General features: G+C 40.5%; 1 protein-coding gene across 6 annotated transcripts in view; it reads right to left on the reverse strand.

Annotated features, from left to right (window-relative positions):
* ARHGAP26 (Rho GTPase activating protein 26) overlaps positions 1-14,551 on the reverse strand; it is a 488,078-nt gene that overhangs the window by 222,220 nt on the left and 251,307 nt on the right. For all 6 annotated transcript variants that reach the window (XR_004477116.2, XM_033406543.2, XM_033406546.2 and 3 more), the window contains one exon: positions 14,378-14,414. Coding sequence is in view for 5 of the 6 variants with exons in the window: in XM_033406543.2 (XP_033262434.1) it covers positions 14,378-14,414 (37 nt within the window). In the remaining variant the exon portion in view is untranslated. The remainder of the gene's footprint in view (positions 1-14,377; positions 14,415-14,551) is intronic.

A 14,551-nucleotide genomic window follows, 5' to 3' on the forward strand; every position in this document is an offset into this window, starting at 1 on the left:
AATCTGCACCATTCAAACAGTACCCTTCACGGAAACAAAAGCTCTCCCAGTCCACCCAGCAGGACCTTCCCACAGGAAATAACCTGAAATATGCACAAAGACTGATGCACAAGGATGCCCAGCCTGATGGCATTGGTAAAAGAAAAACTCTGCAAAGGACATTCAAGACCACTGACAGGAAATGGTTCAAATAATTAGGATGTAAAATTATGACAGAGCATTCAACAACCATTACAAATAATATTTATAAACAGCTTTCATCAACTGGGATAATGCTTGAGAATTTTTAAAAGCAGAATCGCAACAGCATATTCAGTACAATGTCAATTAAGTCAAAATACATATTGACATTCGCAAAATAAATATAAGACATCATGAAAAAAAAAGGCAAGGAAGAAAAGAAGTATCTCTGGGGATGATATTATAGATGAGTTTTACTGAATTTTTGAAAATCCTTACAATTTCCTTAATATTCCACAAAGAGTTCATAATATTTTTATAATAAGCAAAAATACAACACTGCCAACCGCCTTAGGAATGAGGTTCAGATATTCAATGTCTGCACCCTACAGATAACTAATCCTTCTTCCAACTTTGCAAACTTTCTCCTGTCACTGCTCTTCCCCTCACTGCCACTGTGAATGACAAGTTGGCAAACTGCAGTGGGTTCTTGAGCATTATGCAAATACAAAGGATTGCTGCCAAAGTACTAGGTTAAAAACAAACTGGAAGGGACAAGACTCTTAGATAGCCTCATCCACCAGAGGGCAGACAGCAGAAGCAAGAAGAACTACAATCCTGCAGCCTGTGGAACAAAAACCACATTCACAGAAAGACAGACAAGATGAAAAGGCAGAGGGCTGTCTACCAGCTGAAGGAACAAGATAAAACCCAGGAAAAACAACTAAATGAAGTGGAGATAGGCAACTTTCCAGAAAAAGAATTCAGAATAATGATAGTGAAGATGATCCAGAACCTCGGAAAAAGAATGGAGACAAAGATCGAGAAGATGCAAGAAATGTTTAAGAAACACCTAGAAGAATTAAAGAACAAACAAACAGAGAAGAACAATACAATAACTGAAATGAAAACTACACTAGAAGGAATCAACAGCAGAATAACTGAGGCAGAAGAACGGATAAGTGACCTGGAAGACAGAATGGTGGAATTCACTGCCGCGGAACAGAATAAAGAAAAAAGAATGAAAAGAAATGAAGACAGCCTAAGAGACCTCTAGGACAATATTAAACGCAACAACATTCGCATTATAGGGGTCCCAGAAAAAGAAGAGAGAGAGAAAGGACCCAAGAAAATATTTGAAGAGATTATAGTAGAAAACTTCCCTAACATGGGAAAGGAAATGGCACCCAAGGCCAGGAAGTGCAGAGAGTCCCAGGAGGATAAACCTAAGGAGAAACACACCGAGACACACAGTAATCAAACTGACAAAAATTAAAGACAAAGAAAAATTATTGAAAGCAACAAGGGAAAAACAACAAATAAAATACAAGGGAACGCCCATAAGGTTAACAGCTGATTTCTCAGCAGAAACTGTACAAGCCAGAAGGGAGTGGCATAACATATTTAAAGTGATGAAAGGGAAGAACCTACAACCAAGATTACTCTACCCAGCAAGGATCTCATTCAGATTTGACGGAGAAATCAAAAGCTTTACAGACAAGCAAAAGCTAAGAGAATTCAGCACCACCAAAACAGCTCTACAACAAATGCTAAAGGAACTTCTCTAAGTGGGAAACACCACAGAAGAAAAGAACCTAAAACACAAACCCTTAACAATTAGGAAAATGGTAATAGGAACATACATATTGATAATTACCTTAAACGTGAATGGATTAAATGCTCCAACCAAAAGACACAGGCTCGCTGAATGGAGACAAAAACAAGACCCATATATATGCTGTCTACAAGAGAAGCACTTCAGACCTAGGGACGCATACAGACTGAAAGTGAGGGGATGGAAAAAGATATTCCATGCAAATGGAAATCAAAAGAAAGCTGGAGTAGCAATACTCGTATCAGATAAAATAGACTTTAAAATAAAGAATGTTACAACAGAAAAGGAAGGACACTACATAATAATCAAGGGATCAATCAAAGAGGAAGATACAACAATTGTAAATATATACGCACCCAACATAGGAGCACCTCAATACATAAGACAACTGCTAACAGCTATAAAAAAGGAAATCGACAGTAACACAATAATAGTGGGGGACTTTAACATCTCACTTACACCAGCAGACAGATCAGCCAAAATGAAAATAAATAAGGAAACACAAGGTTTAACTGATACATTAAACAAGATGGACTTAATTGATATTTACAGGACATTCCATCCAAAAACAACAGAATACACCTTCTTCTCAAGCGCTCATGGAACATTCTCCAGGATAGATAATAGCTTGTGTCACAAATCAAGCCTTGGTAAATATAAGAAAATTCAAATCATATCAAGTATCTTTTCAGACCGCAACACTGTAAGAGCAGATATCAATTACAGGAAAAGTATCTGTAAGAAATAGAAACAAACGGAGGCTAAACAATACATTACTAAATAACCAAGAGATCACTGAAGAAATCAAAGAGGAAATCAAAAAATACCTAGAGACAAATGACAATGAAAACACGACGATCCAAAACCCATGGGATGCAGGAAAAGCAGTTCCAAGAGAGAAGTTTATAGCAATACAAACCTATCTCAAGAAACAAGAAAAATCTCAAATAAACAATCTAACCTTACACCTAAAAGGACTAGAGGAAGAAGAATGAACAAAACCCAAAGTTAGCAGAAGGAAAGAAATCATAAAGATCAGAGCAGAAATAAGTGAAATAAAAACAAAGAAAACAATAGCAAGGATCAATAAAACTAAAAGCTCGTTCTTTGAGAAGATAAACAAAATTGATTAACCATTAGCCAGACTCATCAAGAAAGAGAGGGAGAGGACTCAAATAAATAAAATTAGAAATGAACCAGGAGAAGTTACAACAGACACTGCAGAAATAAAAAGCATCCTAACACTACTACAAGGAACTCTATGCCAATAAAATGGACAACCTAGGGCTTCCGTGGTGGCACAGTGGTTGAGAGTCAGCCTGCCGGTGCAGGGGACATGGGTTCGTGCCGTGGTCTGGGAAGATCCCACATGCCGCAAAGCGGCTGGGCCCGTGAGCCATGGCCGCTGAGCCTGCGCTCCGCAACGGGAGAGGCTACAGCAGTGAGAGGCCCGTGTACCGCAAAAAAAAAAAAGGACAACCTGGAAGAAATGGACAAATTCTTAGAAAGGTATAACCTTCCAAGACTGAACCAGGAAGAAATAGAAAATATAAACAGACCAATCACAAGTAATGAAATTGAAACTGTGATTAAAAACCTTCCAACAAACAAAAGTCCATGACCAGATGGCTTCACAGGTGAATTCTATCAAACACTTAGAGAAGAGCTAACACCCATCCCTCTTAAATTCTTCTAAAAAGTTGTGGAGGAAGGAACACTCTCAAACTCATTCTATGGGGCCATCATCACCCTGATACCAAAACCAGACAAAGATATCACAAAAAAAGAAAATTACAGACCAATATCACTGATGAATATAGATGCAAAAATCCTCAACAAAATACTAGCCAACAGAATCCAACAACACATTAAAAGGATGATACACCATGATCAAGTGGGATTTATCCCAGAGATGCAAGGATTCTTCAATATACGCAAATCAATCAATGTGATATACCATATTAACAAATTGAAGAAGAAAAACCATATGATCTTCTCAATAGATGCAGAAAAAGCTTTTGACAAAATTCAACACCAATTTATGATAATAACTCTCCAGAAAGTGGGCATAGAGGGAACCTACCTCAACATAATAAACCCACAGCAAATATCATTCTCAATGGTGAAAAACTGAAAGCATTTCCTCTAAGATCAGGAACAAGACAAGGATGTCCACTCTTGCCACTATGATTCAACATAGTTTTGGAAGTCTTAGCCATGGCAAACAGAGAAGAAAAAGAAATAAAAGGAATACAAATCGGAAAAGGAGAAGTAAAACTGTCGCTGTTTGCAGATGACATGATACTATACATAGAGAATCCTAAAGATGCTACCAGAAAACTACTAGAGCTAATCAATGAATTTGGTAAAGTTGAAGGATACAAAATTAATGCACAGAAATCTCTTGCATTCCTATACACTAATGATGAAAAATCTGAAAGAGAAATTAAGGAAACACTCCCATTTACTATTACAACAAAAAGAATAAAATACCTAGGAATAAACCTATGTATGGAGACAAAAGACCTGTATGCAGAAAACTATAAGGCACTGCTGAAAGAAATTAAAGATGTAACCAACAGATGGAGAGATGTACCATGTTCTTGGATTGGAAGAATCAATATTGTGAAAATGACTCTACTACCCAAAGCAATCTACAGATTCAATGCAATCCCTATCAAATACTAATGGCATTTTTTACAGAACTAGAATAAAAAAATCTTAAAATGTGTATGGAGACACAAAAGACCCCGAATAGCCAAAGCCGTCTTGAGGGGAAAAAAACAGAGCTGGAGGAATCAGACTCCCTGACTTCAGACTATACTACAAAGCTACAGTAATCCAGACAATATGGTACTGGCACAAAAACAGAAAAATAGATCAACGGAACAGGATAGAAAGCCCCGAGATAAACGCACGCACCTGTGGTCAACTAATCTATGACAAAGGAGGCAAGGACATACAATGGAGAAAAGACAGCCTCTTCAATAAGTGGTGCTGGGAAAACTGGACAGCTACATGTAAAAGAATGAAATTAGAACACTCCCTAAAACCATACACAAAACTAAACTCAAAATGGATTAGAGACCTAAATTTAAGACTGGACACTATAAAACTCTTAGAGGAAAACATAGGAAGAACAATCTTTGACATAAATCACAGCAAGATCTTTTTCGATCCACCTCCTAGAGTAATGGAAATAAAAACAAAAATAAACAAAGGGGACCTAGTGAATCTTAAAACCTTTTTCAAAGCAAAGGAAACTACAAACAAGACGAAAAGCAACCCTCAGAATGGGAGAAAATATTTGCAGACAAATCAACAAAGAATTAATCTCCAAAGTATATATATAGCTCATGCAGCTCAATATTAAAAAAGCAAACAACCCAATCAAAAAATGGGCAGAAGACTTAAATAGACGTTTCTCCAAAGAAGACAAACAAATGGCCAAGAAGCACATGAAAAACTGGTCAACATCATTAATTATTAGAGAAATGCAAATCAAAAGTACAATGAGGTATCACCTCACACCAGTTAGAATGGGCATCATCAGAAAATCTACAAACAACAAATGCTGGAGAGGGTGTGGAGAAAAAAGAATCCTCTTGCACTCTTGGTGGGAATGTAAATTGATACAGCTACTATGCAGAACAGTATGGAGGTTCCTTAAAAAACTAAAAATAGAGTTACCATATGACCCAGCAATTCCACTACTGGGCATATACCCAGAGAAAACCATAATTCAAAAAGACACATGCACCCCAAAGTTCACTGCAGCACTATTTACAACAGCCAGGTCATGGAAGCCACCTAAATGCCCATCGACAGATGAATGGATAAAGAAGATGTGGTACTTATATACAATGGAATATTAATCAGCCATACAAAGTAACGAAATTGGGTCACTTGTAGAGACGTGGATGGATCTAGAGACTGTCATACAGTGTGAAGTCAGTCAGAAAGAGAAAAACAAATATCGTATATTAACGCATATATGTGGAACCTAGAAAAATGGTACAGATGAACCGGTTTGCAGGGCAGAAATTGAGACACAGATGTAGAGAACAAACGTACCGACACCAAGGGGAGAAAGTGGCATGGCATGGTGGTGGTGTGATGAATTGGTAGATTGGGATTGACATGTGCACACTGATGTATATAAAATGGATGACTGAGAACATGCTGTATAAAAACTAAATTAAATTAAATTAAAAAGAAAACCATAAAAAATAATCTCAGCTATTTAAAAATGCATAGGAGTGATTATATTAAGAAAATATACTGGGCTTCCCTGGTGGCACTGTGGTTTAGAATCCGCCTGCCAATGCAGGGGACACAGGTTCGAGCCCTGGTCCGGGAAGATCACACATGCCACGGAGCAACTAAGCTCGTGTGCCACAACTACTGAGCCTGTGCTCTAGAGCCTGCGAGCCACGACTACTGAAGCCTGTGCACCTAGATCCTGTGCTTTGCAACAAGAGAAGCCACTGCAATGAGAAGCCCGTGCACCCCAACGAAGAGTGGTCCCTACTCACCACAGCTAGAGAAAGCCCAAGCGCAGCAACGAAGATCCAACGTAGCTAAAAATAAAATAAATATGTACAAAATGGATAACTAATAAGAACCTGCTGTATAAAAAAATAAATAAAAAACAAACTGGAAGGAATGAAGGAATTAAGACTGGGAAGCAAAGAGGAAGAATTCTATTTCCTTCTTCTGGAGAGAAGGGAGGGCACTTTTTAAGCCTTTCTAGCCTAGACTGAAGCCCATTCCAGTTGGCTGTGGGCACCTGTCTGCACATGAGTGCATCTGCAGAGAGCACAGGTACTACACACACACACACACACACGTGTGATGGGCCATCGGGCTATCATCTCCCAGGGGTCTTAACCTCATCAGCAGACCATATACTCCTTAAAGGTAGAGGCAACTGTAAAGCTGGTTGGTGTCCTCACCCCTCAGTACTCATGTCACCCAGGGCCATGGCCCTTAAGAATTCCAAGAGGTATTAGTTGAATGAAGCCTGGACTCCTATAGTTAAGCCTAGTGAGAGGTTCAGGTCGATGCAAAGAACATGTTCAACAAGAGTGGGAAGCAGAGAAAATGGCTGCAATATTCTTCTGAAAAGCCTGCTGGGGCCAACAATGTGTGACAAGGCACACCTAGGGCAACTCGGGCATATTCCTTTTAAATGACCCGACTAACCCATGGAATTCGAGTTAATACTCACAGTAAGGGAAGTGGCACTAGAAGCCAAGATTAGGAGACATCCCTCTCTGTCTCAGTCTGTCAGTCTCCAAACAGCTGGCAAAGCAGCGGAAGAGCAGCATTTCTGTAAACAAGCTAATCTTTTCAGAGCTAAGCTGGCGGTGACATTTATTATTTAAAACTTCAAACTTGGTAAAGACGAACTCACACTAGAAAAGCCTGCCTTTCCCTTGCTCTCATGCACTGGACTGTGTACCCTCTCTGACAAGTTCTCAGCTTCCCAACTGTCTCTCAGGTGGGACTACAGGACCACAGCAGCGGGGCTGAGAATAGGTCCCTTCCTAGCTCCCCCTTCTGCTTCTGACCTGGGCTCATTTCAAAGGAGAATGAACCAATTCTCATAGAGACTTTGGGGAGTAAATCTCACAACTGCAGCCAACGTAAAGCAAGAAACAGGACATGTAGACTCAGGAGATACACATTAAGGTGGCAAAGGGTAAGATGGGAAGAGGAGGGGTCCCTGCCCAGGGAAGAGTCCTGTTCTTTGTAATAATAAAGGGGAAAATCAACGACAGTCATTTGCCATTTAGAATGATTGACACTGGTGTGATCACCTTCTCAGTAAAGAAGCTTAGGAAGCAACAAACCAGACTTTCTTCTTCTCTGTCTATTCTTACTCCCATCTTTTCCCTTCCCTCCACTACTGGGCAAGAATTTGACCAACTAGAGAAAACTCAGTGTCACTGATGTATATTCCTGACATTCCAGGAACAAAGCAAGGTAAGGTTCCTGATGGCAGCCGGATCCACGGTTGAGCAGCTCATACGACTGCCAAAAATAGCAGATTGGTTTTTGAATTTAGTATGTAGGGATTAACCTAACCAAGAAAACAGAAGACTTCTAGGCAGAAAAGTAAAGGTCTGAATAAATGGAAAGACATTCAAAGCTCTTGAAGGAGGTGACTTAGTATTATAAAAGTGTCAATTTTCCCAGCTGTATGTAAACCAATGAAGTTAGAACATTTCTAAATAGACATTTCTCCAAATAAGACATACAGATAGGGACTTCTCTGGTGGCGCAGCAGTTAAGAATCTGCCTGCCAATGCAGGGGACACAGGTTTGATCCCTGGTCCGGGAAGATCCCATATGCCACGAAGCAACAAAGCCCGTGTGCCACAACTACTGAGCCTGTGCTCTAGAGCCCGCGAGCTGCAACTACTGAAGCCTGTGCGCCTAGAGCCCGTGCTCCGCAACAAGAGAAGCCACCGCAATGAGAAGCCTGTGCACCGCAACAAAGAGTAGTCCCCGTGTGCAGCAACGAAGGCCCAACGCAGCCAAAAATAAAACATAAAAATAGGGCTTCCCTGGTGGCGCAGTGGTTGAGAGTCCGCCCCCCAATGCAGGGGAGGTGGGTTCGTGCCCCGGTCTGGGAAGATCCCACATGCCGCGGAGCAGCTGGGCCCGTGAGCCATGGCCGCTGAGCCTGTGCGTCCGGGGCCTGTGCTCCGCAATGGGAGAGGCCACAACAGTGAGAGGCCCGAGTACCGCAAAAAAAATAAGTAAAAAATAAAATAAAATAAAATAAATAAATAAATAATAAAAAATTTTAAAAAGACAGCCAACAGGCATATGAAAAGATGCTCCACACCATTAATTATTAGAGAAAATACAAATCAAAACTACAATGACGTATCACCTCACACCAGTCAGAATGACCATCATCAAAAAGTCTACAAAAAATAAATGCTGGAGAGAGTGTGGAGAAAAGGGAACCCTCCTACACTACTGGTGGGAATGTAAATTGGTGTAGCCACTATGGAAAACAATATGGAGCCTCCTTAAAAAACTAAAAATAGAGCTACCGTATGATCCAGGAATGTCACTCCTGGGCATATATCTGGAAAAGACAAAAACTCTAATTCAAAAAGATACATGCACCCCAATGTTCATAGCAGCACTATTTACAATAGCCAAGACACGGAAGCAACCTGAATGTCAACTGACAGATGAATGGATAAAGAAGGAGTATATATACACAATGGAATATTACTCAGCCATAAAAAATAGTCATTTGCAGCAACATGAAAGGACCTAGAGACTATCAGACTCATACTAAGTGAAGTAAATCAGACAAAGACAAATATTATATCACTTATATGTGGAATCTAAAAAATAATACAAATGAATTTTTTTACAAAACAGAAACAGACACAGAAAACAAAATTATGGTCACCAAAGGGGAAAGGTGGGGGAGGGATAAATTAGGAGTGTGATTAACAGATACTTCTATATGTAAAATAGATAAGCAACAAGGATTTAATATACAGCACAGGGAACTACTATATCCTGTATCTAGTAATAACCTATAATGGAAAAGAATCTGAAAAAGAATATATATGTATAACTGAATCAATTTGCTGTAAACCTGAAACTAACACAATACTGTAAATCAACTATACTTCAATAAATTTTTTTTCATTTTAAAAAATATTTGTCACTTGTAAAGCATACTGTGAGAAACAACATTCAATGATTAAACCATTACTAATATTTTTTAAAGTGTCATTTTTCCACAAATTAACCTGTACACTTCAATGCAATCCAAAATGAAAATTTTTAATTTTTGAGGAACTTATCAAACTTAAGCTAGAATTTATATAAAAGGATAAAGGTCCACAGTCAGCTATGTCAACCCTTAAAAAGGAGAGTAAAGAGAGGAGACTTAAACTACTAGATATTAAGATCTGCCTCAAAGTCATCATATTACAACTGGAGAGGTATTAGCACAAGAACAGACAGACCAAGGAAATAAAGAGCTCAGAGACAGAGCTCAGATGTGCAAACTTAACACAATATAGCTGGTATCACAAGTCAAAGAGGGTGAGAATGGATAGCTTGGTAGATGTTGTTGGGAAAACTGGCTTTTCATGTGGATAAAAACAAAACTGAATCTTCATGAAACACCATATACAATGGTATCAGTTGGATTAGAAACCAAAGTGTGAAAGACAAAATCATGAAGCCAATAAAAGAAAATGTAGGTGCATATCTTTGTGACATGGGTCAGAAAGGCCTTTTTCAAAACACAACTTGAAAATTGTAAACCAGAAGGCAAAAATTTTTTTGAATATATAAAAAGTAAGACTTTATACTCAAGGAAGGATATCACACATAATATTAATTGTCAGATAGCAAAATGGGAAGATATATTTAAAATATCTACAATTGGGCTTCCCTGGTGGCGCAGTGGTTGAGAGTCCGCCTGCTGATGCAGGGGACACGGGTTCGTGCCCCAGTCCGGGAAGATCCCACATGCCGCGGAGCAGCTAGGCCCGTGAGCCATGGCTGCTGAGCCTGCGCATCCGGAGCCTGTGCTCCGCAACGGGAGAGGCCACAACCTGCGTACCGCAAAAAAAAAAAAAAAAAAAAAAAACACAGGGAGATAAAAGATACTCATTGTCCAAGAATACACTTGAAAGGTACACATTAGAATGGTGAAGGGGAGGACAGGAATAGGAGGTGGGAAAAGAACTAAAAGGGAGTGAGTGAATGAAGAAATGAATGAATGAAGGGCGAAAGGGAGGGGCCTGTGATGATCATGTGCCACAAACCGGGGATTATGATTATTTCAGTCACTGTACCTGAGATCCAAACAGAGAAGAAAGAGGAGGTGAAAAAGGCTCTGCAAAGAAATGTGCATGTATTTATCTGCTGCCATCCTCTCCTGGCAACTGGGCCACTTGGAAAATACCAGCAGCTGCCAGACATTATTTATGGCCCTGTCTTATACCCCACAGGCACTGTACGGCCTGAGAGAAACTTCAAGAGAAAAGCAACAAATTCAGAAGTGTCCCCAACGGAATTCCCTTTTGCTACCTGTCTCTTGAAAACATTCTGGTTCTGTGATAAAACGTTGGCATTGAAATTCCCACCAAAATATTTTCTAGAAAGGAAAATGCTAGACATTTGTAAATGGCTATTAAAGGTGAAAAGTGCGATGTCCCGCTCTTAAATTCCTATCAGATTGACTTCTTACCTTTAAAAAAGTTTTGACTGTCATATAAACAGAGTTGCAGAACAATCAGACCCTGGGCAATAGCGCCACCTGTGGCGATGAGCGCAGTGAAACTGCAAATCACTGCCATGAGGAATACGAAAGGGACGAGCGCTCTGGAGGGGAGGGGAAGCAAAGCTAAGGCTTGTGTGATGTGAAGAGGGGTTCCTACTGCCAAAGGACGGGAGGAAGCACCAACCCAGAACAGTCCTCTGGTTTTGCCAGCTTGGAAATCAGTGAACAGAACATCTTTTAGAATTGTAATACCCGGGACTTCCCTGGTGGCACAGTGGTTGAAGAATCCACCTGCCAATACAGGGGACATGGGTTCGAGCCCTGGTCCAGGAAGATCCCACATGCCGCGGAGCAACTAAGCCCGTGTGCCACAACTACTGAAGCCCGTGCGCCTAGAGCCCGTGCTCCGCAACAGAGAAGCCACCGCAATGAGAAGCGCGTGCAGTGCAATGAAGAGTAGCCCCAGCTTGCCGAAACTAAAGAAAGTCCACAAGCAGCAACAAAGACCCAACACAGCCAAAGATAAATAAATTTATTAAAAAAAAAAAGAATAGCAATACCCTAGAAATGCTATTTCTATCAAAAGTACTCCTGGAAAAGTGGGCAATATGTTTAACACATTTTTCTTTCCCACTTCCTAAATGAAAGTGTAATAAGCCATTGAAGAATCATCAGAGACTCGAGGCAGCCAACTCTCTGCACCCTGTGGATAACGGGATGCCGGAAGCAAAACGTTGCAAGTGTCTGTGTTTCCCAAGATAGAACTTTCTGTATTGTTCTTTTCCTAGGGAGGTAGAATATTCTCATGGTTGACAGCAAAGATGTTAGAATCAGACAGAACTCAGATTAAATCATATCTCCTGAGTTCACCAACCTCAATTTCCTAATCTACAAAGTAGGTCAAAAGCACCTACCTCAGTCAGTGCTGTGAGCTTTAAATGAGCTAATGTGGATAAAACACGTTGAAACACAGTAAGCAGTCGATAAATGCTACCTATTAATCGCCATTATTGTAAAATACATACTCTTTGTCGACAATGCAAAGTACACAGAATATTTAAAGTAGAAGGTCAGTGTCTCGCAATAATCTGCCCTCTATCCTGAGTAAGAGTTTAATGATAAATGTATTTCCAGACTTTTTTTCTATCAATGTATCTAGATGAGTCAACTAATTTATTTTAATAAATGCATGGTTCTACAACCTGAATTTTTAAAAACTCAATGAACAGTATACTGTGGATACCATTTCTGCAAATATACCAAGATCTCTCTTGTTCTTTTTGAAGGCTACATAGTACTTTATGATATTTTTAACGGACTTCCTATTGAACATTTAGATGGTCTCCAATTCTTCACTATTATTACCGATGCTCCAGTGAACTTTTTTACAGAAACATCTTTGCACTCCAGCCTATCCTTTAGGACAAATCACTGGGTCAAAGGATATTTACATTTTAAAGGCTTCCGATACATATGCCCCAAAGGCCTTACAAAACAGTACAACCAGCTGCTATGGCCACCAGCAGAGTCATGGTCGTCTTTCAAATCTAGTGGCACTTATCTCAAGGAGAGAGAAGTAGGTTCGTAAGGTCAAAAGTTACAGGCAAACTTCTGGTGTGGGGTGAAGGGGGGGCTGGTTCTCCATTCATATGCATCTCGTCCCCCACAGTTCCTGGGTCCTTCATGGCAGAAGTATCTCCCAGGTTAGGGCATGGTGTGGGCATCTGTTATTTCACCCTGCTTGGCATCTATACTCTCTTGTCCCGGTGGCTTCCCCGATCTCCCTTTGGTAAACCACCCTGCTCCCATTTTATGAACACTGTTGAAACCATCAATCAAGGTGTGTTGTCTTCCCCTGGGTAGGCCACAGCTAGACCACCTTGATGCTATCTTTCCTGGGAACTGGACCTTCAGAAGAGTGAGGCAAGGACTAAAAAAGAGTTTAAGGGCTTTATCATCCTGCAAATATCATCCAGAAGACCCTTTCTCATTGGTCCCTGGGTCTCCAGAACTGGTCTGTTTTCAAGCCTTGGTTCTTAAGGTCTTCCTACCTTACTGTGAGTTACACTGAAGCCTTCTGTATTCCTTTGTTATTATTATTATTATTGTACTGTTATTTTAGGCCAAGTTAACCAGGGTTGATTTCAGATATTCTAAAACAATCCCACCTGACACGGGCGGTGGGGGGTGGGGTGGGGCGGAATGACTTGTTTCCTTGAATATTTATTTGAAAAAAATTTCCCCTTGTTCAATTCCTGAAGGAAAAAAAAGAAACATTTTTTCCTCTCCCAAAGGCCTCTTAACCTACCAATAGCAACCATTCCAAATTACTTAATATTTTATTTAAAACTTCTGGTAGAATCTGTATTTTGGAAGGAATGAAAGAAAGAAAATCTCTGTCCTATAATGGATTTCACACACCCTAAAAACAGCTCATCCTTTTGTCCACATGAAGAGGTACTGTTTTACTGACACTACTGGAATTCACGGTAGGGCTATCTTGGAATTTTTTTTCCAAGTGGATCTTACAAAGCAAATCTGAGGCAAGGGGACAGAATTTCCTTTGTACTCTGGTAGCAACGTGGCAGGAATTTGTTTTTTCCCCTGTGCACCAAGGAGATAATCAGCCCAAACACTCTAGCAATAGCGGTTTCATTTTAATCCCATCATCTTTACAAGGTTACAGGTGCCCTTGGAAATCATGATTAACCAGAGTGCTCCAAGCCAGTAGCAGGGGAAATGTGCTGTATATTCTACAGAGGCCGCCCAGAGTCACTCCCAGGAAAGAGGAATATTATTACAGAGTTCTTCGTCTCCACTCTTAACTCCCCAAAGTGGCAACAAGGAACACAGAGTTAGTTACTAAGCGATCATTAAGATGGTTCTGGCTCTCCAGTGCTTGGAGCGAGACTGTGAGGGAGGCAAAGTCAATTCTGGCTTCCCACAGGACAGGGCGCTGGGGGAGCTGGGTGTTATCGGATTAAGTGACTTTTAAGTGGTGACTGGAGCTACATTCTTAAGACAACAAAGGATTAACTGAGATAATGTACATAAAAATTCTTTGTGCAGTGTGAAGGGTTATACAGTGCAAGATGTCATCACGGCCTTGCCAGTTGGGCTCACTGACCGTCCTGGAGTCACTGACGCCGTAAACTGGAGCAGAAGTAGCTCGGCTGCACTGGAGGAATGGGGAGACCCAACATGCCCACAGCACCTCCTGGTGGTTCTTCCCCATAATAGCAACTTCTCCAGGCCCAGGCCCACCCCCACCCGTAGAAAAGTATCCAAGCAATCAATATACTTACTCCCTTCGCTCTGGCTGTCTTTGTTCGAGTTGTAGACCTGGAAAACAGAAATAACATTTACTTGTGTGAATTTTATACTACCCTACAGGTTCGCTGAAGAAAACCATTACCTTTTCCTTTTCCCTGGTTTGTGCTAGACCAATGGAAGGCAATTCTGGCCGCCAAATAGAAATC

Source organism: Orcinus orca, chromosome 3, assembly GCF_937001465.1.
Source record: "Orcinus orca chromosome 3, mOrcOrc1.1, whole genome shotgun sequence".
Lineage (NCBI taxonomy): Eukaryota > Metazoa > Chordata > Mammalia > Artiodactyla > Delphinidae > Orcinus > Orcinus orca.